At 57.2% G+C, this 24617-nt stretch overlaps 1 protein-coding gene across 5 annotated transcripts in view; it reads left to right on the top strand.

Annotated features, from left to right (window-relative positions):
* Nucleotides 1-24412, top strand: part of KIF21B (kinesin family member 21B) — a 43115-nt gene extending 18703 nt beyond the window's left edge. Inside the window, exons 4-37 of one of the 5 annotated variants that reach the window (XM_069771251.1) lie at nt 378-527; nt 765-899; nt 1283-1450; nt 1968-2083; nt 2700-2895; nt 3304-3493; nt 3608-3671; nt 4165-4389; nt 4696-4777; nt 5268-5385; nt 5695-5886; nt 6553-6752; nt 6925-7032; nt 7466-7534; nt 7910-8139; nt 8543-8690; nt 8788-8982; nt 9824-9925; nt 10063-10228; nt 10528-10588; nt 10920-10977; nt 11485-11690; nt 12159-12233; nt 12404-12517; nt 13200-13238; nt 15079-15215; nt 15521-15701; nt 16586-16750; nt 17297-17414; nt 18156-18326; nt 18823-19022; nt 19468-19726; nt 20309-21950; nt 22054-24412. In XM_069771251.1, the coding sequence (XP_069627352.1) occupies nt 378-527; nt 765-899; nt 1283-1450; nt 1968-2083; nt 2700-2895; nt 3304-3493; nt 3608-3671; nt 4165-4389; nt 4696-4777; nt 5268-5385; nt 5695-5886; nt 6553-6752; nt 6925-7032; nt 7466-7534; nt 7910-8139; nt 8543-8690; nt 8788-8982; nt 9824-9925; nt 10063-10228; nt 10528-10588; nt 10920-10977; nt 11485-11690; nt 12159-12233; nt 12404-12517; nt 13200-13238; nt 15079-15215; nt 15521-15701; nt 16586-16750; nt 17297-17414; nt 18156-18326; nt 18823-19022; nt 19468-19567 (4479 nt within the window). In that variant the 3' untranslated portion in view covers nt 19568-19726; nt 20309-21950; nt 22054-24412. Of the gene's footprint in view, nt 1-377; nt 528-764; nt 900-1282; nt 1451-1967; nt 2084-2699; nt 2896-3303; nt 3494-3607; nt 3672-4164; nt 4390-4695; nt 4778-5267; nt 5386-5694; nt 5887-6552; nt 6753-6924; nt 7033-7465; nt 7535-7909; nt 8140-8542; nt 8691-8787; nt 8983-9823; nt 9926-10062; nt 10229-10527; nt 10589-10919; nt 10978-11484; nt 11691-12158; nt 12234-12403; nt 12518-12751; nt 13140-13199; nt 13239-15078; nt 15216-15520; nt 15702-16585; nt 16751-17296; nt 17415-18155; nt 18327-18822; nt 19023-19467; nt 19727-20308; nt 21951-22053 lie in introns of those variants that run through there. The other 4 variants (XM_069771252.1, XM_069771254.1, XM_069771255.1 and 1 more) reach the window with 4 other exon arrangements.
* The last annotated feature ends 205 nt before the right edge of the window (nt 24413-24617 follow it).

Raw genomic sequence — 24617 nt, 5'->3', positions numbered from 1 at the left:
ATGGGTACATGTATGCATGCCTGTGCACACGTATGCACACATGCACCATTCCTTATGGGCATCCTGTCCTAGCTGGGTACCCATGCATGTAGGTCAGAGCTTGGCTGTGCATCGTCTCCTATCTGCATGCACATGTTTGTGCATTCTCTCCTACACTTGTATGCACACCAGGTCTCCTGGTCAGCCTTGCCTAAGCACACATGTGTGCACGTATGTGTGAACACACGCGCACCCCCAGCTGTGCGCCCTGTCCTCCTGGCTCTCAGGACTGCAGCAGCAGGATGGCAGAGGGCAGCTCCTCTCAGTCCCACTGTGCTGGGCTCTAGCAGCCTCCTGCTTACTACTACTCACCCCACACCTGCTTCCACTCTGCTCAGCTCTACAATGAGGAGATCCTGGACCTGTTTGACAGTGCCCGCGACCCTGATGCACGCCACCGCAAATCCAACATCAAAATCCATGAGGATGCCAGCGGGAGCATCTACACCACGGGGGTCACGTCGCGCCTCATCAGCTCGCAGGATGAGGTAGGTGCAGGATGGGGCAGACATGGAGGAGGGATGGCAGCTGGGTGCCCACCAGCCAGGGATGTGCTACATGGGGACAGCCAGGCAAGGGGGGTATCTCACCCAGGATGGGACAGAGCAGCCCTGAGGTGAGGCAGGGAGAGGTCAGCATGCTCGCTGGGCTGCAGCAGGGTGCTCTCCTGACTCCCTAGAAGGGCGCTTCAAGGTTTTGTTCTTCCCTGCCCCATGTTGTTACAGCTGATCCAGTGCCTAAAACAGGGGGCTCTTTCCCGCACCACCGCCAGCACCCAGATGAATGTGCAGAGCTCCCGGTCCCATGCCATCTTCACCATTCATCTATGCCAGATGAGAGTGTGCACCCGCCCGGAGCTGGTGAGATGTGCTCCTGCCTCATGGCTGGGCTGTTCCTGGATCTGATACCCAGGCAATGTGTGTGGGTCCCTTGGAGAGGGGAGAGGGTTTGAAGTCTTGAAAAGAGAGGCAGGGCTTTATCTTTCTTCTTTCCAGTCATAGCCAGGGTTAGCATTTAATGGGAGCTGAGGTCTGCCCTGGAGCAGCCCCATCCAAGGCAGGGATGGTCTGGCCCAAGGGATGGCCCAGAGCAAGCCGCTGTTGGGATCCTCTCCCCCATCCTTGAGGGGCTGGATGCAGAGGGTGAATGCTCAGGCTTTTCCTGATGTCTGAGTGCACCCAAGGGGGCTGCTTCCTGCTCTGGCTCTGTGGTGGTGACCCTCTCCATCTGTGCCTGGCCGCAGGTGAATGGGGAGGTGAACAGCCTCCTGGACGGAGCCCAGCCCACCACCGAGTACGAGACCCTCACGGCCAAGTTTCACTTTGTAGACCTGGCTGGCTCAGAGAGGCTGAAGCGAACAGGTGCTACTGGCGAGAGAGCGAAGGAAGGCATCTCCATCAACTGTGGACTGGTATGGCCTTGGACACCGGTGTGCAAAGGCAGGGGGGAGGCAGGGCCTGCCTGAGGGAGCCTGGGATACCTTTGGGTCCTGCTTGGAGCTGCTCTGGGCTGTTGAGGTTGCTGCTGTCTCTGCTGGGGTTTATGCTACCTGGTCCTGTAGGCAGGAATATGCACAATCCAAAATACCAGTGGTGAGGGCACAGCTCTGCTGCTGAGGGCAGGACTATGGGGAGGGATACAGCTGGGCACAAGGGTGCAAGTCCCCAAAAGGTCAAGGTCTGCTAACTTGAGCTTAAAAAAAACTCCAGGGCTCGATGCTGCTCCTCGGTGCATGTGGGAGAGAGGCACAGCCCAGGGAAGGCGGGGCGAATGCTGAGACTGGCAAGGGAAGTCCCGTGCCTCCACCTCTTGCACCCCAAACCTGTGCTGCAGCACATGCCCCAGGCCTGATGTCCTGGCTACATGACAGCTGTATTCTCATTAGGAGCTGAACTTGGCGGGGGGGGGGCTTTCCTTTGTGTTGGTAGCTGGCCTTGGGGAATGTCATTAGTGCCCTCGGAGACCAGAGCAAGAAAGTTGTGCACGTGCCCTACCGTGACTCCAAGCTCACCCGCCTGCTGCAGGATTCCCTTGGGGGCAACAGGTAAGAGGGTCCCAGGCTGGGGCTGAGCCCTGGGAGAGGACTGCAGGGGCTGTCCCCCTGCAAATAGGGCCGAGGGTCTATGGAGCCACATGGGAGCTATTTCAGGACTCAAATGCCTCATGGATTGCCCGGTAGGGAGGGGATGCCTCCTGGCAGGCAGTGCATAACTTTGCAAATGTAAAGAACTTGGCTCCTCATGAGTCCCAGGCACAATTAGCCAGCTTTGGCATAATTAGCTGGTGCAAAACACTCTGAAGCTCTTGCAGACCTAGGACTTGGCAGGTGGTGTTGCCCAGCATGGGATGGATTGAATTCCCTGCCTGCTCTGGGGGTACTTCTCTGAAGAGCCCATTCTTCCCCAGCAGTCCTGGCATGTGTGGGCTGGCAGGAGGAGTTGGATTTGCTCAGTGCTGTGTGATGTGTTGCTTGTGGGGTGTTGCCAGTGCTCTGGGTCTAGAGGGACTGAACCCAGTTTATACCTTGGTTATAAAACACAGAAGGGCCTAGTATGGGTGTCTGGGGGCATGTGGCCTGTGCTGGGTCCCAGGTTTCCAGGTGCTGAGTTGGTGCAGGGTGGGGGAAACTGTCCTTTCACCCTGACCTTCACCTCCCCAAGCCAAACCATCATGATTGCCTGCGTGAGCCCATCTGACCGGGACTTCATGGAGACCCTGAACACGCTCAAGTATGCTAACCGGGCTCGCAACATCAAGAACAAGGTGGTGGTGAACCAGGACAAGACAAGTCAACAGATCAGTGCCCTGCGGGCCGAGATTGCCCGCCTGCAGATGGAGCTGATGGAGTACAAGGCGGTGAGTGGCCGAGTGAGCCTGCAGAGGTGGGATGGAGGCAGGAGCAGAAAGCCTCTTCCTCCTGCTTGAATTAGGCTGGTTTCAGCAAGAAAGACCCTCCTGCCTACCATGCTCTGCCCCTGTTGATGGGGGTAATTGCTAAGTGAGATCAGGAAGCTTAAGAGATGGGGGCTTAGCTCCTTCCTGCCCTGCCACAGGCAGGACCTTGGGCAAGTCTCTTGGGGATGCTAAGGCAGGGAGAAGCCTTGAAGCATCTCTCACCCTCCGCCTGTTTAACTCAGGCCTTCCTGGTCCTTAGATTTGTCCCTGCCCCTGCTTTGGTGGCTGGGGCTGCCTCCAGGGATGCAGCAGTGGGTCCCCATGTCCCAGCTTGCCCTGCACTCAGGGACTCCCCTCCTGTTCTCACAGGGCAAGCGGGTCATTGGGGAGGATGGCTCGGAGAGATACAGTGACCTTTTCCACGAGAACGCCATGCTGCAGAAGGAGAACAGCACCCTGCGCATGCGGGTGAAGGCCATGCAGGAGGCCATCGATGCTATCAACAGCAGGGTCACCCACCTCATGAGCCAGGAGGCCAATCTGATGCTGGCCAAGGCAGGTGAGGCTGGGCTAGAGCGTGACATGGTGGGTCAGCCCAGTGAGCATAGCTGGGATGGGTGCTGTGACACAGCCCATGTCTTGCCTTGATCCACCTGCACCTCTGCTCCTCCAGGTGACGGTAATGAAGCCATTGGCACCCTCATCCAGAACTACATCCGGGAGATTGAAGAGCTGAGGTGAGCTGGGCACTGTGGCTGGTGAGTTACCTGGGTCCCCGGGCTGGTGGGTGCCATGGTGTGGCCTGAGCCTAGGTGTGGCTTACAGCTCCGTGCCTCCAGCATCACCGGGGTGAGTTGTAAGCCCTGATGGAGTAGCAGCTGACTACACTGCTGCTACACTGGGACTGTACAAGTCCCAGCCTTGGTGCCAGGCAGTGCTTTGGCCATTGTCATCCTTTGTGTGGCTGTTGATGGAGGGCGAGATCCTGCGGGGAGTGCCTGGTGTCTCCCAGGGACTGCTGGCCCCCCCCAAAGCTGGGTCCATCCCAGTGTCTTGCATGGTCCTGGGACCCTGTCTTGCAGCATCCTGACCATCTGACCCAACAAAAACGGGAATGGCTTTGTGGTGACTCTGTCCCTTGCTCACACCATCCTAAAACCAGGCAAGATCCCCTCCTCTGGGGACAGTGGGATGTCCCCTCTTTGACCACATGCAATCTCCAATCCCTAGGACGAAGCTTTTGGAGAGCGAGTCCATGAATGAATCTCTGCGTCGCAGCCTCTCACGTGTCTCTGCCCGGCCCCCCTACTCCATGGGCTCATCCCCAGCATCTGGCTTGGCTGGCCTGTGCAGCCCTGCTGCTCCGGTGGAGACAGAGGCCTCTGATGTCCTCCGACGGGCCAAGCAGGACCTGGAGCGCCTGAAAAAGAAAGAGAGGAGGCAGCGGAGGAAAAGGTGAAGGCAGCTGCTGTGCGATGTTGGGAAGGGGGAGGCTGCGTGTCAGTTCCTGTCTGTCCTTGTGGGGTCAGGTATCCTGCTTCCTCAATCCATGCTAAAGCCAGAGCACCGAGACAGAACCCAGACGCCTGGGTTCCCCTCCCAGTGCTGCCTTGCCCTTGGTCTCCTTTTCATCCACTGCAAGATCCTGGAGGCTGTTTTCCCCAAAGGGTCTAAAAGCAGGAGGTGAGGGGGGCCCTGGCAGGACCCATCCCTGGGCTCCCCCATGCTGGGACTCACAAGCACCCCTCTGCTCTCCCCCAGCCCAGAGAAGGAAGCATTTAAGAAGCGGCAGAAGCTGCAGCAGGACAATGGGGAGGAGACGGATGAGAACGAGGTGGAAGAGGTGACGGGCTTTGTCCTCATACCGAGGGGGGTGTTCGGGTGTGGACCATTGTCATCGCCCCATGTGGGAGAGGGACCAAGCTCAGCCTGGCCCTGCAAAGCAGGCTGGAGGGGTCACGGAGCCGAGGATTCCATGCCAGAGTAGGGGGGAGCCAGATGCTCCCCAGTCAGCCCCGCTGTGGAGCGAGGAGCCCACATCTTTTTGGGCCTGGTTTCAATAAGCGTAGGTGAAGGGGGGTTGGGCAATGCAGTGCTATTCAGCTGAGAGGGGTTGGATGCAAGGATGGATGGGGCACAGAGCTGCTCGACAGCGTATGCTGGGGGTCCAGAAATGGTGCTGCAGCCCCTGGGCATCCTGTGTAGGAGGCTGAGTCCCGCTGTGGGGGCTACAGCCCATCACTATGGGGTGAGCTCAGGTTTGCAGGATGGAAGAGCTGCAGAGAGAAGGGCAGGGCCATGTTGCAAGCTGAGGTTAGGCACTTGTCTCTTAGGAGGAAGAGGAACAGGATGAGAGTGGCTGTGAGGAAGAAGATGGACATGAAGATGAGGATGAGGACTCAGCCAGTGAAGAGAGCCTGGTGGACTCAGACTCGGATGCAGAGGAGAAGGGTAAAGTGCGGAGCCATGCATGCAGCCTAGGGTATGGGGGTGCATTTGCTGGTGTCTCCTGGTGCTAAGCTCTGGTCCTGGGAAGGGAAGGTCTGCTGGGATGCCCCAGCCGTGTCTCCTCTGGGGGTCTTGGAAGAGCACCAGAGTTGCTGCAGGGAGTCTCCAACACTCTCTGCAGTGCTGCCGCTCCCCAGCGATGTAGGTTCCCATCAGCTCCCTCTGCCCTCTCCTTGTGCTGTGGTTCAGTGGGGCTGTGGGAGCCATGCTCCCCCATCCCTCCCAGCCTGACTGTCCCCCACTGGCCTCCAGCCGTGAATTTCCAGGCCGACCTGGCGGATCTGACTTGCGAGATAGAGATCAAGCAGAAGCTGATTGATGAGCTGGAGAACAGCCAGCGGCGCCTGCAGACCCTGAAGCACCAGTACGAGGAGAAGCTGATCCTGCTGCAGAACAAGATTCGGGACACACAGCTGGAGCGGGACCGGGTCCTGCAGAACCTCAGTGAGAACCGCCTCACCTGTGGGATCCCATCCCCGTAGCATCAGGCCCCAGTCCCTGCTCTTGCCCAGCTGACTCAGAGCCAAAGCATCCACTCCCTGCACGCAACACTGGCTCTGGTAGAGCTTTGCTGTCCTCCTGCCTCTGCTTGAGCCCCTGGGACCCCCAAGACCCTGCTTGTTTTGCCATGGGAGCAGGACTAGTCTGGCTCCTGACCCCAGCTGATGCTGGAGAGGTGGCTGGAAAGGATGGTGAGGCAAAGCCTCCTCTAGCCTTGCACACTGCTTCATGAGATGTGGGAACACTTGGGGAAACTGAGGTGCTGAGGGGCACATGAAGAGCCCAAAGACCTAGTGGTATAGCTGATCTCTGGGCTCAGCAGGACAGGATCACCCATGCACATGGCTGCAGGTCTAGGTCTGCAGCTCCTCTCCACCCAGTGACTCTGCTGTAACCCCCTGTCCCCACCCTGTGCTGAGCCCTAACCCATCTCTTCTAGCGGGTGCCCCGAGACAGACCTGAACCTGTGATGGGGCCAGAGCAGAGGGGTGAGGGAAGGGTCTGGCAGGATGGGGAGGGAGCAGTGCCCGGTGCCTCCAGGCAGTGTGTGTAGGTGCAGGAGGATCCCAGGGTGTGTGGCCATCACAAGCCCTCTCCTCGTTCCCCCAGGCACCATGGAGTGCTACACAGAGGAGAAAGCCAACAAGATCAAAGCAGACTACGAGAAGCGGCTGAAGGAGATGAACCGGGACCTGCAGAAGCTCCAGGCAGCCCAGAAGGAGCATGCTCGCCTGCTCAAGAACCAGTCCCGCTACGAGCGGGAGCTGAGGAAGCTGCAGGCGGAGGTGGCTGAGATGAAGAAGGCAAAGGTACCTGGACATGCCAGGGCAGGGAGCGCATCCCCTGGTCAAGTCTGGCTCTCTGCTCAGAAGCAATGTTTTCCACTCCTGGTGGCAAGTGCAGGACATCTGTCTGTCTGGTGGGTGGGTGCCCTGGGACAGTCAGGTGCCTGCACCGACACATGGTTCCTTCCCGTTCCAGGTTGCGCTGATGAAGCAGATGCGAGAGGAGCAGCAGCGGAGGCGGCTGGCAGAGACAAAGAGGAATCGGGAGATCGCGCAGCTCAAGAAGGAGCAGCGCCGGCAGGAGGTGAGAGCTCAGCCCACCTGCGTGCTGCTGGGTGTCCCTGTGTGGGGGGGACTGGGCTGGCCGGGGGTGGATGTTTGTCCTGCTCTGGCACTCTGAGGTGCTCATAAGTACCAGTCGGTGAGGCTTCGGGCCATGCTGCATCCATGGCCTCGCCAGGGGCTGCACAGCCGCAGCAGAACACATCTGGCTGAATTGCTCCCAAGGGCCTCCTGGAGCTCCTAGTGTGGTTGTGGGAGGTGCTGTGAGCTCCCCGCCATGCTCAGAGCGCAGTGTGTCATCAGGGTCAGCCTTAAGGCTGGAAACTTGCTCGCTGTTAAAATCAGGAGTGAGACTGTTCATGCCAAAGTAACTGCTCCAAGCTTTGGTGGTGGGAGCCCCGGGACTGCAACCATCACTGGGTAGGACCCCAGTGGTCTGTTTCTCTCCCGTGCAGTTTCAGATCCGGGCTCTGGAGTCTCAGAAGCGGCAGCAGGAAATAGTGCTGCGGAGGAAAACCCAGGAGGTGAGGTGGGGGGGGTTCCTTCACATAGCCCCCAGCCCCCATGGAGGTCCTGGCCCTAGCGCTTGGCTCAGAGACACCCTGTCCTCCAGACAGTGCCAACCCTGGGAGCGGGTTTCCCAAAAGGGTGGGAGGATTTTTATGGCTCAGTAACCAGGTGGGAGATGGTTACAGAGGCAGAGGAATTACCCATCTCCCAGGGCAGCTGAGCCCGGTGACAGGGGATGGGCTACAAGGGAGAAGGGAGAAACCCATGAAGCACAAAGGGTCCTGGGGCTTTGGGTCTCCAGGGCTGCTGCTCTTGGTCCTGCGGGGCCCTGGGGGAGACGGCAACAGGTTTGGGCTGGGGACGCCCATCTGACACCCTCTCCTGCGCAGGTCTCAGCGCTGCGCCGTCTTGCCAAGCCCATGTCAGACCGGGTCGCAGGCAGGGCAAGCCAGAAGCCGGCCATGCTGGACTCGGGTGCGGAGGTCTCGGCCAGCACCACCTCTTCCGAGCCTGAGTCTGGCGCTCGCTCCGTCTCCAGCATTGTGCGCCAGTGGAACAGGAAAATCAACAACTTTCTGGGAGACCCTCCATCCTCCGTGAACGGGGCTCGGCCCGCCAGGTCAGGGCAGGGGCTGTGTGGATGGATGATAAGGCATCCCAGGACTCCCATGTGTGGCTTTTGGCTGGCGGCAGAGGTTGAAGGCCAGCTTCTTACTGTGCATTTGGCCCGTTTTAAACCACTGACGCAGTGACAGGCTGTGCTGGCAGCGTGTGACTGACTGTCACCTGGGCTAAGCCCAGTGCTGGCCTTCCATGAGCATTAAATGCCATGGTACAGCCCCTGCTGGGCTCATCTCTCTCTTTGCTAAGGGGTGATGGAAAAGTTGGGCAATCCAGAAATGATGCAGATGCCTCCTCTGCTCCTGGCCAGCCAGAGCCCAGGCATCCTTTTGGGGCAAGCACAGCTTTCCAGGCATGGTGCGGCTGGTCGCCCATGTGCCTCTTCTCCCCTCTGGCTGTAGGAAGAAATTCCCCAAGAAGGGGGCGAGCCAGACCTTCAGCAAAGCCGCCCGCCTCAAGTGGCAGTCACTGGAGCGGCGCATCTTCGACATCGTGATGCAGAGGATGACCATTGTCAACCTGGAGGCTGACATGGAGCGGCTCATCAAGGTGACAATGGTGCTTGGGACAGAGAGGGCTGTGTGCTGGGTGCGGGGCAGGGGGACAGCCATGCTGACAGTACCAATGCCCCTCCTTTTTCCCCCAGAAACGCGAGGAGCTGGCACTGCTGCAGGAAGCATTGCTGGGCAAGAGGATGAAACTGCAGGCAGAGACCCCCAAGGAGCAGAAAGGGCTACAGGAGCTGAATGAGGAGATCGAGGTGCTGGGGGCCAACATTGACTACATCAATGACAGCATTTCTGACTGCCAGGCCACCATCATGCAGATCGAGGAGACCAAGGTGGGCGGCTGGAATGGGCCCAGCTGGCAGGGAGAGACTGGGAACAACCCTGGGAGGTGAGGGTGTCCTTGGGCACAGCCAGGCTGGGTATCCCAGAGTCCTCCCCTGAGCTGTGTCACACACTCAGTGGGGCTGCACCCACACAGTCATTTCTTATTAGGTGGCTAATTGTGGAGGGGAATGCTGCCAGGTCCTTGCATGTCCATGGACAGGCTGCTGGTGCTCCACACCCCATCACCCTGGGATTATCAGGAAGCTGCAGCCCCCAGTCCTGCCCGTGGGGCTGGCGGTCACTTACCCCATGGGAGTTTTATGGGCTGGAAACATCCCAGGGAGGATTGGCTTTTTTTCCAGCAGAAACCCTGCAGGTTTTGTGTACAGTTTTGACACTGGGCATGCCGCAGAGACACTGTGCAGCTCCCGGCTCCCCTCTAGTGGCTGCAGCCTGGGCTGGAGGCTGTGTGCTGTCCCTGGCTTGTCCCTGGCTGTCATCTAGATTGGCAGGGAAGAAGGGTCTGTTGTTAATTCACACTAGCCTTTGGATTGGTGACCTGATCTGCTGTGGATTTGGATGAGGTTGGTGTCTGCAGATTAGTGTCTAATTAAGTGTTGGCACCAGGATTTCTGTAGCAACACAGAAGCCCTTCAGGTTGTGTTGGCCATCTCCATGGCTGGATCTCCCCAGTAGCCACTTGGGCAGACTGAGGAGAGCAATTGTTGGACTGGGCAGTGCTGGCAAGGCAGTGGAGGTGCTGTGCTGGCCACAGAGCCCGTTCTGCCCATCCCACGCTGAGTGACAAGCTCCCCTACTGCATCCAACACCCGTCCCTCAACTTTCCAGGAGGAACTGGACTCCACAGACACCTCAGTGGTGATCAGCTCCTGCTCCCTGGCCGAAGCCCGGCTCCTGCTGGACAACTTCTTGAAGGCTTCCATCGACAAGGTGTGGGGCCAAGTCAGGGCCTGGAGGCATGATGGGATTTCTTGCAGCTGGGGAGGGGAGCAGGGTGCCAGGGTGCAGACCTGGTGGGGGGAACTCGAGGCACCCACCTGAGGTCCGGCATGGCTGTCCTTCCCCAGGGGCTGCAGGTGGCTCAGAAGGAGGCCCAGATCCGCCTGCTGGAGGGGCGCCTGCGGCAAACGGACATGACCAGCTCCTCGCAGAACCATGCCATCCTGGATGCCCTGCGAGAGAAGGCTGAGTCACACCCCGAGCTGCAGGCCCTGATCCACAACGTCCAGCAAGGTGGGACACAGGGCTGGTGCATCCTCAGGCCAGGCACGCTGCTTGTGGGTTGAGGTGCCCACCTGTGCTAGTCCCCCAAGAAGCACCTAGACGTGTCATGGCTGGGACCAGCGTGCCCAGGGCTGCCCTGAGGGCGATGCTGGGTGGGGATGTGTGCTCTGTTCACCACACAACAGGGACAAGGACTGGGTCCCCCCCATCAACTGCCTGGGCTGCCCCCTCAGCTGCACAGTTCAGATGGGGCTCGGCACAATGGGGTCCCCTCTGCACTGCTGATGTGCTGTCTCCCTCCTGCACAGAGAACGGCTACACCAGCACGGATGAGGAGGTCTCAGAGTTCAGCCTGGCTTCAGATGGGAGGTGAGCACCCAGCCCTGGCCCTGCCTAAGCTGGAGGTAGCTGGGGAGGCCAGGGGTAGGGTGGGATAGGAAGTCTGGTGCCACCCATGGGACCTTGCAGATGGACATGGATGAATAAAGCTCCACTTAAGCTTTCCTGTGGTGCCCACCCCTTGGGGACGGGAGCAGAGATGTCGCTTAGACATCAGCAGGGAGTGAAGACTAGGTCATCCCTTGGAGAAGGGGTGCTGGGGAGCAGGGGGTGACCCAAGAAGTTTGGTGGGCCGGTGGCAACCGGCTTTCTGAAAGGAGTTTGGCACTGAAGATCTATCTTTGCTTCCTTCTTCTTGCAGCATCTCCCAGTCTTTCACCATGAAGGGCTCAGCAAGCCAGGATGATTTCAAGTTCAAGGTTAGTTGGCCTTTTCTGTCTGGCCCCATCACAGGAAATGGGAGGAGGGATGGAGGGACATGTTCAGCAATGCTTCAGGCCTCTGCTCTCTAGTCTGACCCTTGGAGAGCCATGCTTGGCATAAGGCAGTATGGCTGGTCTCTGGGTGGGGTCAGCTCTAGGCAAGGGCAAACCAAGACCTTCTGGTACTGTGGTCCTCTGAAGCACCAGAGGCTTGGGAAACATCCACCACATCGGCCAATACCCTCCAGATCTGAGTGGGCACCAGGGAGGTCCCTGTGCAGTGCTGCATCCATTGTGGGTAAAGGTGGAAGAAAGGTCCCATTGTTCTGCACAGGCTGTCACATTTGCCTAGAGTATGGAGACCCAGCACTGTGATGAGCATCCCAGCATGACACAGGGGCAACTCAACCTCTGTGGCCAGAGAGCACAAGGTTTTCCACCCCACAGCTCTCTGGCTGCTTCCACTGTCCTCCCCTTGTGCCTGAGCCCTCTGTCCTGCTCTAGGGAGAGCCCAAGCTCTCAGGGCAGATGAAGGCAGTGTCAGCTGAGTGTCTAGGACCCACGCTGGATGTCTCCACCAAGAACATCACCAAGTCCTTGGCATCCCTCATGGAGATCAAAGAGGATGGGATCAGCTTCTCCATCCGAGACCCCTATTACAAGGAGAAGGTGTCACGCACCATCAGCCTGCCCACGCGAGGAAGCACCTTGTGAGCATGGGGTGATGGGTCTTTGGGCATTGGGAGGCTCATGGAGGCATGGGCCAGCAGATGGGGAAACTGTGCCCTGGCTGTGGAGTTGCAGAGCGGTGAGGGTGAGCCCAGTCCTGCATCTATCCAGGCTTGTCTGCAGCAAGCAGTGGTGGCTTTCTCCAGCGGGACTTGGAAAGTATGTTGATATCCTTTGCAGATGGAGAGAAGGGTACTCCAGGAGGAAGGAAAGAAGGGGGGGGCATGCTCACTGCCCTGGGTTATCAGCCTTCTTGAAGGCTTCTTGTGTTGCCAAAAGCCTCCACACTCATGGGATGACTTGAGGCATCCTCTGATCTTGTGACTGACTCCAGCGCAGCCCAACTTCTCCATTTGCTCTGCTGGGGAAGGACAAGACATGGGTGTTCAGCATGGAGGGATCCCAGCAGGGGGACAGGCACCCACTGTGCTCTCTTTCACTTGCTTTAGTCCCAGGCAATCTCGTGGCTTGGACACTTCACCTCTGACAAGGAGGAAATCCTATGACCGTGGCCAACCTGCCAGGTGAGCTTGGGAGCTGGAGAAATGGTGACATGGGCAGGGAGAGGCTGGGTGGCCCAGACGAGTGGGGAGAGATGCTGGCTGGACCAGCTCTTGCTGGACCCTAGTGTGCCAGGCAGCTGCCAGGTGAGCAGTTCCCAAGTCATGTGTCCCTCTAATCCTTCCTGGCTCAGGCCTCCAGATGTTGGCTTCACGCCTCCCTCATCCCCACCCACCCGTCCACGCAACGACCGCAATGTCTTCTCTCGTCTCACGAGCAACCAGAGCCAGGGGTCTGCCTTGGATAAGTAAGTCCTGGTGGGGCGGGAGGGTCTCAGTGAGAGGGACCCATACCGTGACAACATATGGGATCCTGCGGTGGGGTGTAGGAGCACAGGACCTGGGTCGGCTCTAGCCAGCTTCCTGCCACCATTTTCACTCCCTGCTCCTCTCCATGAGGGAGCAGATGCTCTGCAAGGGCCATGCTGGACCCTTGACCTGTCCTGCCTGCCGTGTGTCCCCTCTGAGCTGGCTTTTTGCAGGAGCTCGCAGTCCTGGCCTATGTCTAAGCCCTACTTGGAGACACGGTGGTGCCAGACTTGGACCACTGGAAAAGGCTATGGAGCAGGATGGGGTGAGGTGGGATGGCACCTTGCAGGAAGCTGATGGACTGGCACCAGCCTACAAATGCTGCTGTAGCCTCCCAGCCTCCCCCTGCAGCAGGTCAGGTAGCTGCCCTTGACTTGGAGCATTGCTAGCAGCGCTGACGTTCCCTGATGGAGACCTGCTGTCTGATCCTCACATGGCCTCCTGCTCCTCTGCTCTTTCCCCTGGTTTTCCATGTGTGCTTCTCTTTCTCCCTCTCTCCCCTCCTCCTTCTCTGTCCTACACTGGCTTGGATGCAATAACAATCCTCCATCTCTGACTCCTCTGCTGCCTTTTCTAGTCTGGGTTTTCTCTCCCATAATCCTGCTAATTTTCTGCCCCTAGGTCTGATGACAGCGATTCCTCTGTCTCGGAGGTGCTGAGGTATAGACAACTTTCTATTTATTATCCCTTCCTTCTCTCCTCCTCCTCCTCTCTGTCTCACGAGTCTGTTCTCCCTTGTCCCTGCATGCTCCACCTGTACCTTGCTGCTGTCCCCCACCTCCCAGCTCATGTGTGCTGTCCCCTCTTGGCATGCCACCTCTAGTGTCTGATGCTGTCCCCTTGGTTGCGAGTTCAAACTGTTCCTGCTCTGATCAGCCCTTGGAAATGTGGTGCTGGGCTCATCTATGGGCACTGGCTGGTTTGGGGTAGCAGCATGTTCTCCTCCACCTCTGATGAATTCTTATCAGCATGACACCACCATGTCCCATCCCATTCCCGAGCTCTCCAGCAGGATGGTGTGATGCTGGGGAAGGGGGCAAGCAACCCTGCGTGCTCCCAGTGTGTTCTTGCAAGCATCTTCTAGGCAAATATCTCCAGGTGCTCCCCATACCTGGTTGTGCTTCCCTGGTGCTGGGTTGTGGGTAGATAGATCTCTTTCCCAAAGAAACCAAGTCAGATTGTGGTGCAGAGTTCAGTCTTGGGGCTAAGGTGCTCCTGGGCTTGTCCCACTGCACCTTCCTGCCTATGGAGGTTTCCCAACATGAGGGCCACCTTTCCCCCATCCTTTAGGAACATCAGCCCTCCAGCACCTGGGTGTCCCTCACATTGCCCATGCCCTGAGTTCCCACAGGCACCCAATCACTGGGGAGGTGGCACCAGACGAGTCTGCACTGCGTCACCTTGGGCAGTTGGCAGTCAGGCAGCAACAAAGTTCGTTGATAACATCTCACCCTGGGGAGCAAGGATTTCCATTTAGATTCAGTGTCACCTTGAGACTGGTAGAAACACTAGGGGTCAGGGGAGGGCTGTTTCATTTGAGTTTGTAAGTGCAGCTGCTCACTGAGAAAGAAAGATCACATGCATGTGATTTCCAAACCCAGATTAATGAGCTTGTGTTTGTCCTCATGACTAATGAAAACCTTACATGACCTCAGGCCTGCCTTCTCCAGCCCTGTCCCTCAGTTTCCCTACTTATAAGAAAAGACTAGCACAACCCAGGGCCCCATGGCCGCACGGAGGCCGTGCTTTGGGACACCAGCTGGGAAGAGCCGTTGGTGGCCATGCACACTGGGGTGCTGGTTCTCAGCACCCCGAGCACTGCTAAAGTGGAGGGGATTGGCAGAACCTGTGTCCAGAGGGGCAGGCAGCAGGTGTCCCTCGGAGGAAGGTTTGCCAGGGATAGGTCCTCTCCTGCCCAGAGCCAGCGGTGGCTGCAGAGCTTCCATAGCAATTACAACAGGGACGCTGGGTGCAAATGCCAGTGCTGTCCTTTGTCACCCTTGTGGTCTTATGTAAAGGAGCGGGGCCCCGTCTCCAAATGTCACCAGCCACAGGCTGACAGCCTCCAAAAAAACAGGGTGCTGGATATTGGTACCCTGAAACATTTATCCCAGCAGAGCTTCAGGCTGGAGAAAGTGCAGTTTGTCCCAAAGTGACCTGAGGACCAATGAGCTGGGTCTCCTGGCTCCTTGGGTCTGTGCTGGCCAGGCATGAGAGTTTCAGCGGGAAAGCAGAGGCCACTGGGCAGCCCCTGTTTCCCGGTCTATATTGCTGGGGCAGAGGCAGTAGGCAGGGGCTACTTCTGGGGAGATTCCTGAGGTTTCCACAAAGACCTTTGCTCAGACATGCCGGGCTCAGATGGAGGGGCCCATCACGCTGCCAGGTGGTGGAAGATGCTTGGGGTGAAGGCAGCTCTTGCTTTTCCATGCCCCTGGGACTGTGTAGAATGGTGCCTTTCCACACACACCCCACCATGCTTGTTCTTTCTTTCCCATGCAAGGGGCATCATTAACCCAGTGGGTGGCACCAAGAATGCCCGGACAGCCCCGCTGCAGTGTGTCTCCATGGCAGAAGGACATACCAAGCCTGTGCTCTGCCTCGATGCCACTGATGAGCTGCTTTTCACTGGGTCTAAAGGTGCGTGATGGACAGAGAGGACATGGGGGTTGCTGGCCTGCAGATGCTATGGGAGCAGGTTGGCATGGGGGAATACATGAAGTGCTGGACACCATGGGGATGGTTCCCCCCCGGGCCTCTTTCCTGTCCTCAGCATTGAGCCTTGCCCTGCACTGCCTCGGTGCTGGGGCTGGCTGGCTCCTTTCCTCTGGCCCTGTGGGTGGGGGAAGGCAATGCTCAGAAGGGGTATTGCCCCCAGGCCACCATGCCCTTGGAGGGAGAGCCCCCCCAGCCTGACACTCTTGGGCATGTTTTTCCTTCCACAGACAGGAGCTGCAAAATGTGGAACCTGGTGACAGGCCAAGAAATTGCTTCCCTCAAGGGTCACCCAAACAATGTGGTTTCCATCAAGTACTGCAGCCATACGGGGCTGGTGTTCACTGTGTCCACATCATACATCAAAGTGTGGGACATCCGGGACTCGGCCCGGTGCATCCGCACCCTCACGTATGTGGCAGGCGGGAGCAGCTGTGGGGGACTCTGGGCATCTCTGGCTTTGCAGAAGCCAGTCCCGGACCTACTGGGACTGGGGACAGGGCCAAGTACTAGCTGCTTTAGTGCTAGTTTGCAGTGCTGCGTCCTTAGGGAACAGGGAGGTTGGGAGAGAGCTTGGGGTGAGGGGACCAGTGGGGACCTCCTGCAGCGAAAGCTCAGGGTAAAGAACTTTGAAGACATTTGCAGCTACTCCTGGGGGTGGCCAAGAGAGCCAGCAGCTCCGTAGCAGAGGCATGGCCCCCAACAGCATCGTGGCTGAGTAAATCACAGGCCCTCCAGTGCCTCGGATCTTTACGAGGAGTTTGAGGACCTGAGGGAGCATGGGACAGTTTGTAGCTGTGGTCTGCTGGTCTGGAGCAGGTCTCAAATGTTAGGAGAGTATGGCAGGCCAGGGCTACCAGCTCTCTCCAGCATAGAGCTCCTTTCTGCATCCAGCCTCAGCTCATCTACCTTGGCCTGAAGGTGCTTCTCCCTTGGTGCAGAGGCCAAATACCTCTGCCTCCCTGTGCTGACTGCCAGCACTAGCCAGCTCTTCCTGCAGGAAGCAAAGAGGAATGGGAGAAGAGCGGCCCCCAAAATGGAAACTGGAGCAGGATGCTCCATGTCATGCACACACCTGACATCCTTAGCTCCCTCTGCAAGCAGGCCACTGGCATAGGGGACAGAGATCTTGTTGATCCCATTGTGGCCAGAGAGACAGTGATACCTCTACGGCCTATCCCTAGTGTGGCACCCACCTGTGCCAGCCTGGACCACAGCCCCATGTGGTTCCTCAGTGGGGCCTCGGTGGCTCTGATCTCCACTGATCCTTCCCCATTGACATCTCTCTCCCTTAGATCTTCTGGACAGGTGATCTCTGGGGACGCGTGTGCTGGGACCACCACCCGCACTGTCACCAGTGTGCAGGGGGAGCACCAGATCAACCAGATTGCTCTCAACCCCACTGGCACTATGCTCTATGCTGCCACTGGTAATTCTGTCCGCATCTGGGAGCTGAGCAGGTGAGCGGGTAGTGCTGGAGTGGGCAGGACAGCTTACGGATGCCGAGTGGATGCTGTCTGCTCAAAGGGGCCTGAGATGACTCCCTCCCAGGGAAACTGAAAGCCTTTTTAGCAATGGAAGTTGCCTGGAATAAGGACTTTCAGGACCCTTTCCTATGGGACCCAAGGGATGATGAGCAGCAATGAAGCTACTTGGGGTGGGAGGTTTGTCCATGAGCTGGGCAGAGCTTAGGAGAAGGAGAAAGACAGGTGGGATGAGCATCAGTACTCCCCTGGTTTTGCCCTTGCCCCCCTCCCTGCCAGGTGGGCACTGACTGGTGACCCCTTGCTGCAGCCTAGGCTCTGTAGCCAGATGTTGGCATGCCCCGAGGCTGCCTTCCTCCCCCGGGATAACTAGGAAGGGGGGGGTGTGCCTGTTCACAATCCCCCAAAGAGAACAACCCCCATTGGAGGGCTCCAGGGCTGTGGGGGTCTCTGCTGGGACAGCCCCTTGAAGGAGCTCCAGCATCCAGGAAGGAGCTGGCTGACCCATGTTATTGAACTCAGGTTGCAGCCCATCGGGAAGCTGAGTGGCCACATCGGGCCTGTGATGTGTCTCACGGTAAACCAGACAGCGAGCAACCACGACCTGGTGGTCACAGGCTCCAAAGATCACTATGTCAAGGTACTGTCTGCCTTGGAGAGCAGAACCCTGCGTCCTATACGGAAGCCCAGATGTTGGCAACCCCTAAGGTCTCTTCTCTCCTCCTGAAATCTGAGCCCAGATTCTGGTTTCACCTCTGCATGTGAGGTTTTTGCATATCTCCTTACCCAAAATGTTGCCTTTTGCTTGGTCCACAATACAAATGCACCTTTGGAAAGGGATTTGCATTTTTCTCATCCCTTGGCTTCTGTGGCTGGTACTTGCATGTTACAGCTGACCCAGATTAGCAGCTCACCCTGTTCTGCTTGATTCTCCTCCCCAATGCAGATGTTTTGCGTCTGCTCATTCACAGCTCCAACACAGCAAGAGTTTGCCCCTTCCTTTTAGGTTTTAGCAGGTTGAATTGGAGCTGGCACCAGGGGAGTGAAGAGGGATGGTGAGGTGATGTGGGAGGCAGGATCCCACTCTTCTGACAGCTGCAAGCTGTTAGCTTGGCTTGTGGAGGTGTGTGAAAGTTCACCATGAGTAAAATGCAGGAGAATGGGGGCTGTCTTTGGTGGCAAACCTCCCCTGATGGTGGCAGGCCCCCTGGAGAGACCTCAGCCCCTAAAAACCTCCACTGGCCAATGCCCACTCCCCTTTCCAGAATCACTCTGGGTGCCCTGAGCCTAGAAAACAGAGGGTGATGGCCAAGCTTTCTAAGAGAGGATCAACTCTGTTTCCAGTGTCATCTGGGGTCTCTCACCCACTGCTTTTCCCCAGGTGTTTGAGATTGCTGAGGGCATGGTGGGCAATATTGGCCCCACTCACAACTTTGAGCCCCCTCACTATGATGGCATCGAGTGCCTGGCCATCCAGGGAGACATCCTTTTCAGCGGTTCCAGGGACAACGGCATAAAGAAGTGGGATCTGGAGCAGCAGGAACTTACCCAGGTCTGGAGGGAAGCATACAGCACAGGTCCTCGGGTAACATGGGGCAGAGGAGCATTGCTGCAGGGGATCTGGGGCGACCTTTGTTCAGGGACCTGGTGCCAGTGTCCTGCACTGAGCTAACCAGGGAGGGCAATCCCATTCCTGAGAATCTGGCAGTGCATGTGTGAGGTGGCTCTGTACCCCCACAAGTTTGTGGTGTAGGGCAGTCATGATTGCCAGCTCTCCCTGGCACCCAGGCTGCAGCATCAATTGCAGTGCTGGGTGTCGTGTTCCTCTCTGAAGACAGGATTGTTGTCTCCTGCCCGGGGGAGAGACCAAACCCTGACTTTTTAATCCATCCCCTTAGCCTCCTAACTTTGCATCACTTAGGCCCACAATTCAGATCAGGCCAGGGGTGACAGTGAGGATCTGAGCGTCCCAGGTTGGGTGCATGAGGCTGCTGGTGGTGCTGCAGAAGAAGTTGGTCACAATCTCTGTTCTGTGCCCATACCTACAGCAAATCCCCAATGCCCACAAAGACTGGGTCTGTGCCCTCGCCTTCATCCCTGGCCGCCCCATGGTGCTGAGTGCTTGCCGAGGAGGCATGATCAAAGTCTGGAATGTGGACACCTTCACCCCAGTTGGGGAGATCAAAGGGCACGACAGCCCCATCAATGCCATCTGCACCAACTCAAAGCACATCTTCACTGCCTCCAGGTGAGCCCCAGGCTTCTGCTCCCCAGAGCCCCTGGGAGGTGGGACATCCATGGGTTGAACTGTCATCCCCGGGCCTGGGTGGGTTTGCGGAGAGTGGACAGGGAGCAGGAAGGGAGGGAAGGAAGGGGGGAGTCTGGCAGCTTTCTAGTCCTTCCACTCCTTCATCTCATCTTGCCCACCTTGGCCTGCCCCATGACATGGCCTGCCCAGTGCAGTGCCAAGAGCTATTCCCCCGGCCGTCCCCTGCCTGCACTCCGGTGACACCCTGGGTTATCCCCCATGCAGGGACCCCTCTCTCCTGGGGCTGGGCATCCTCTGCTGCTCTCGGGGAGCTCTTTGGCAGCAAGACTCTGATATCCTCTTTTCGACCATGTCCCTTTTCTCCCTTCCTTTTTCTCTGTCTCTCTCTGTCTCTCCTCCTCCCTACCTCCCATCTGTGCCACAGTGACTGCCGGGTAAAGTTATGGAATTACGTGCCTGGGCTCACCCCTTGCCTTCCACGACGCGTCCTTGCCATAAAGGGCCGTGCTACTAGTCTGCCTTGACCCTCCTGCTCTTTCCGACTCTCTTGCTCATGCACTCTTCTTCTGTCTTTCCTTTCCTTTTCTCTTTCTCTCCATCTCTTTCTCTGTCTGTCTTTCTCTCTGTTGCTTGCTTTTGCTCCTCTCTCTCTTTTTCTCTCTGGTCTGAGCTGCTTCTTCACGGTATGAAACTATTTTGCGTTTTTCCCCACTTGATAAATCTTTGCTAGAAGTGACTTGCCCCTTTGTCCCAGCCATACCCCTGCATTGTTTTGGTTTGCTTTTTTTTTTCCTTGACAAGTGCCCACATCTACTGCAGCAGCTTTGTGGAAGCCGTGGCCTGCCCACACCCTTGCATGGATGGTGGGGTGGGAGCCAGCAACCACCCCCAAAGCAGCCCATGCCCTGGGGAGAACAAGCACAGCAGCTCCCCGTGGTGTCACTGCTTTGACCTAGTTAGAGCTCATTCAAGGGGTTCAGGAGTCCTGTTGTCGGGGTCAGCCCTGGAGTTCACCATTTCCCTTTGTCCCCAACTGCTGCCAGTGGGGTGAGTTGGAGGCTGAGCCCCACTGGGCCTGCCTGCTCCCCAAAATGGATTGGGCAACCTCCTGCCAAGAGAAAAGGGCCTGGAAGTCTTGTGGGCTGCATGCTGCCATGGGCTGGGGGTGGGGAGCATTTCTGCTCGCAGTGCCTCTCTGCAGCATGTCTGCAGGGCTCCTGTGGGAACCCCTGGGTCACACCATCCCTGTCACCTTTGTTTCTCAGCGACTTGACAGTGAAGCTGTGGAGCGGGAGGAGGTTACCTGCGGGGTCAAACTAAGAACTGCATAAAGACTGGAAGACATGACAGGAGGGTGAATGTCAGGGTACCTCTCCCTCGCTATCAAGACCCGGTCACCTACAGGAGCCCATGGATAGGGATTTCTTTGTGCCTGACCCAACGGGGTGGACGATGTCCCATATGGTACTTTGAGCACTGCCAGCCCCTGTGAGGAGGCAGCTCTGTGGGTCACAGTCAGCTCCACCTTCCCTCCTACTGAGGTTTCTTGATGGTTTTCTGGTGACCAGGAAATGTTTCATCTGTCTCCTCATTCACCCTGCTGTAATGCCTGCTGGGACTTCCAGGGGTCAGAGCTCCTTGACTCCTTCTCAAAGACACCCAATTCCCTCCTGCCACCATGATCTGCTGCTTCTGTTCCTGTTGGCTCCGGGGCTGGTTCCTGTAGGAGTCTTTCTCCACTCCATGGCCATGAGGACATTTGGTGTCTGCTGGCCAGGACCACAGCATAGAGGGGCTGTTTCTTTGAAGATGTTACTCGTGGGACAGCCTCTCTGCTGTTGGGGGTCTGCAGAAGGATTTCCAGGTAGTCCTATCGTTTCCCATCCTCCATCTACCTGTCCCCAGCGGTTGGAGCTGTGCACCTCTGAGCTCCTTTGCCCTGTCCCGGATCTGGAGACATGGCAAGCCTGGGAAGATCTTCGTCATACAACTTCCAGACAAACCCGCTGCAGTTCCCTTCGATGTTCTCCAAACCCCAGTCATAAACTCAACTGACCCATGGCTCTCGGGCTCTTCCCCATGTGCCCACCCTGCTCTGCAGTGGGGAAGGGAAGGGCTGGTTAGCCCTGCTCTTGACACCTTGGCCCTCAGCAGGGGTTTTGTAGTGGGTTCCTGCAGCACATTAGCCCCCTTGAGATGGAGAAACGAAGCAAGAATGGAGGTTACAGGGCAAAGAAGCCAAGGCTGGATTTGTCACCCCCACCCCTGTGGGCCCATCTTGTTCTGCCATCACTGGGAGCTGGAGGCTGTAAATCCTTCCCCCAGGCTCTGCTCTCAGCCCTCTACCTGGGAGGGGGGCTAGCTCAGGTTTGGCCTGTCATCCCCTGTGGATCCAGGAGCCAGAGAGAGCCCAGCAAGGCATGGAGCAGCTGGAGGACAGGCCAGGTTGGAGTCAGCTGTGCCGGGAGCAGGGTGAGGAAGGGGTTGCACACACTGGTCTTGCACAAGTCCCCTGATTCACCCAATGCTTGAAGGACAATCCTGCAGTGGATAATCTTGCACAGTCCGATCTCCATGAAAGGCTGGGAGCTCTATCCAGGAGTGTTTCCCCAGGCACTCAGCTTCTCCAGGCTCCCTCCTCCCTCTCTCCTGTTCAAGGGGCTGGCAAGGCCCTGGTCTCACACTGGAGCTTTTCTCCATCTCTGCTGTGGCCTGCCGGACCATCCCCTGCTCTGTCCTGCCCTGGGCCGGGCAGGGCTTCTCACAGGATGGCCAAGGAGACCCTGGGATTGGTGCTCTTGCCTCACATGCTCTTAGTTCCCCTCTGTCACAGAAGCAGCAGCGTTTGAACTCAAATTTAAGGATTTCTCCACATGATCCTACCAGCACTGAACTGGGATCTCAGAGGTCAGGCACTTAGTTCCCCTCTGTCACAGAAGCAGCAGCGTTTGAACTCAAATTTAAGGATTTCTCCACATGATCCTACCAGCACTGAACTGGGATCTCAGAGGTCAGGGGCTCCAGGACCTGCCCCATAAAGCACAGACTGTTTTCCCTGTGCTTTCTCCAACCATGGTGACTCATGGACCAGCCCCAGTTCATTTGCCACCAGCCCTTGTTAAAACCATTCTGGGTGGAGCATGGTAATTCCTCCACATCCTGAAAGACAGGAGCATCTCCATTGATTTGATGGAGGGGTTTGCCTTTTGAGGGGGTGGGGGGGGAACCCATTCTACTGCCTTGCCTTGGTGGAGGGCGTGATGGCGTGCATGGGTGTGACCCTGCCCAGGACTGTGACCAGTCCCTTGCGATTGTGGCCGAGCCCTGCACAGGCCTGGACTGGTGGCTGCATCGAGGCAAGGAGCCCTCCTGCTGTGGCTGGTGGAGAAGTGGTGCCAGTGCTGGCAGCACTGGGCTCTGCACCCTGCGGGACTGGAGGGGGCAAAAAAAAAAAAAAAAAAAAAAAAAAAGCATGGGGGCACCCTGATGCACAGATGGGGGCTGGAGGAGGTGTTGCCCTCCAAGCCTGTCTTGGAGAGGGTTTCCCTGCTCATTCCTCAGCCAGTTTAGCCTTTGCTTAGCTGGGTGTGTGGGGGAGTGTGTGTTTGTCTGTAGCCAGATGCACCGTGTGCATCGGTGTCTGCACAAGATCTGCCAGTGCCCAACATGAAACCTCTCGCTGCTCCCTCCTGAAGTCAGTGAAGGGACCTGCTCTTGTGGAGCTTGGGGTCAGACTACCTTGCCTTTCACTGCCAGTTTCTTCCTGTGTGTAGGCTGCAAGTGCCTGCTTCATTTCCCAGGGCTGAGTGGCCAATTCTGGATGATGCTGAGCACCCACCTCACTGCTACGTCCAGCAGCATTTTGAGGGGGCTTCAAGGTTTTTGCAGCCTGCAGGTGGAGTGAGCTGGGTACTGCGGCACAGCAGCAAGTGTCCGGAAAGGGGGGGTCTTTGAAGTGAGTGGTGACTGTGATCCCATAGCATTGTGTGTGTGTACGTCTTAGTATCTGTGTGGGTTGGTATTTCCCATGCAAGAAAGAGTTTCTTGGGTGTTGATCTGGTTTAGCTACCTCATGGTGCAAGCTGGGTGCTGTCGTCATTGGGTTTCGTTTTGGGGATAGGGTGGGGAGTTTGTGTTTTTAGTCTTTTCTTCTCTTAATTATTGTTATTGTTATGGTTTTGACACTTGAATTCGTCCTGGGGACATGTGGCCTCACCCCCACCTCACTGCATGTCTGAGCCGCCCCTTGTGTTCCCCTTCCTGCCTTTTCCTGCGCAGCACAGCAGGACCAGCATCCTGCTCTCCCCTGTGTTCCCAGCTCCCACCTTTGTAGTGGGATCCCCCAACTGAGTCACAACACTGAGATTTTGCTCCTGCTGCTGGTGGGGTGCTTGGACTGAAGCTTGGTGTTGTTGCTGTCAGTTATTGGGTTGATTTGCAGTCTGGAAGTGGTCCCTCTTGTCCCTTTGAAGGATGGAAAGGGACCTCTGAGAGGCTCAGCTCAGCCTGTATTCCTGCCTCTGGTCTCTCAGATACTCTCTGTGGATGCAATGAAGCTCTTATTGTCTGGGAAATGTCCATGCAAAGCACACTGCTGGAATGGGCTGGTCCTAGTCCCAATTTCCCAGAGCCTGCTGTAATCTGGTGGCAGCCTCAAGCAGCGGGAACTAGTGCTGTAAAAGCCTTTGTCCAGGATGGAGGCGATGTGTGAGAGAAGCTGATTCTTGTGTGTGATGTTTGATTTTTTTCATCCCCAAAATATAGTTGAATCTACATCCTGTCCCAGGCACTGAACATAAACCCGGGTAGCCCTGGAGCCCCCAGATTACCCCCTACTTGGGGCTGGGGAGCCAACACAGGGTTGTATTCCACTCCCCTAGCACAATGGGGTTTGGGAAGGGGCGCAGCTCTGAGCCACACTGTTGGGTGGGGGGGGGGGGGGCAGGTTCCCCCAAGCACTAAAGCACAAAGTCCTAACATGCAGGTGGTCTAGCAAGGGTGGCCCCTTGGATTCTGGTCCTTCAGAGCTCAGACTGGGGCCACGGGCTTGGACAACCAAGGTGGAGGTGGGTTGAGGGATGATGGTGAGGGCTGTTTGCCTGCCAGGGGAAGCAGGTGAGGTGTTTAATCCTTTTGCACTGTGCTGGGGTGCTCCCCTGGGGCTCAGGACTTGCACTGCTGCATAGCTTAAAAGTCCCTTCTTGTGGTGTCTGAGCCCCTCTAATAGCCCCTCTATTGCAGGGACATTTTGGAGCTGCCTTCACACCATGCACCTCGTTTTGCTTCACCCTTGGGTGCCTTGGTTTGCACCAAGGGTGTGATGATACCTGCAGTGCAGGGAAGTCCTTCCCTTCATCAAATCTCTGGGTGATGCTCTGTGGGTCTCTTCCCTCCAGCACACAGGAGCCAGCTCCAGCCTCTGCTGAGGGTGTAGTGCTGGCCCAGAGCTGAGCTTTGCACACAAGGGGTGGAGATGACTCAGGAGCCCAAAAGCACTGTGAGCCCACCCAGGGAGCCTGGACAATGCCCCTTCCCTGGCACCTATACTCTTACAGCACAAAATGCCAGGCTGGT

Source organism: Haliaeetus albicilla, chromosome 26 (genome assembly GCF_947461875.1).
Source record: "Haliaeetus albicilla chromosome 26, bHalAlb1.1, whole genome shotgun sequence".
Lineage (NCBI taxonomy): Eukaryota > Metazoa > Chordata > Aves > Accipitriformes > Accipitridae > Haliaeetus > Haliaeetus albicilla.
Note: the sequence above shows the minus strand (reverse complement) of the source record. Positions and strands in the feature narration are given on the sequence as shown.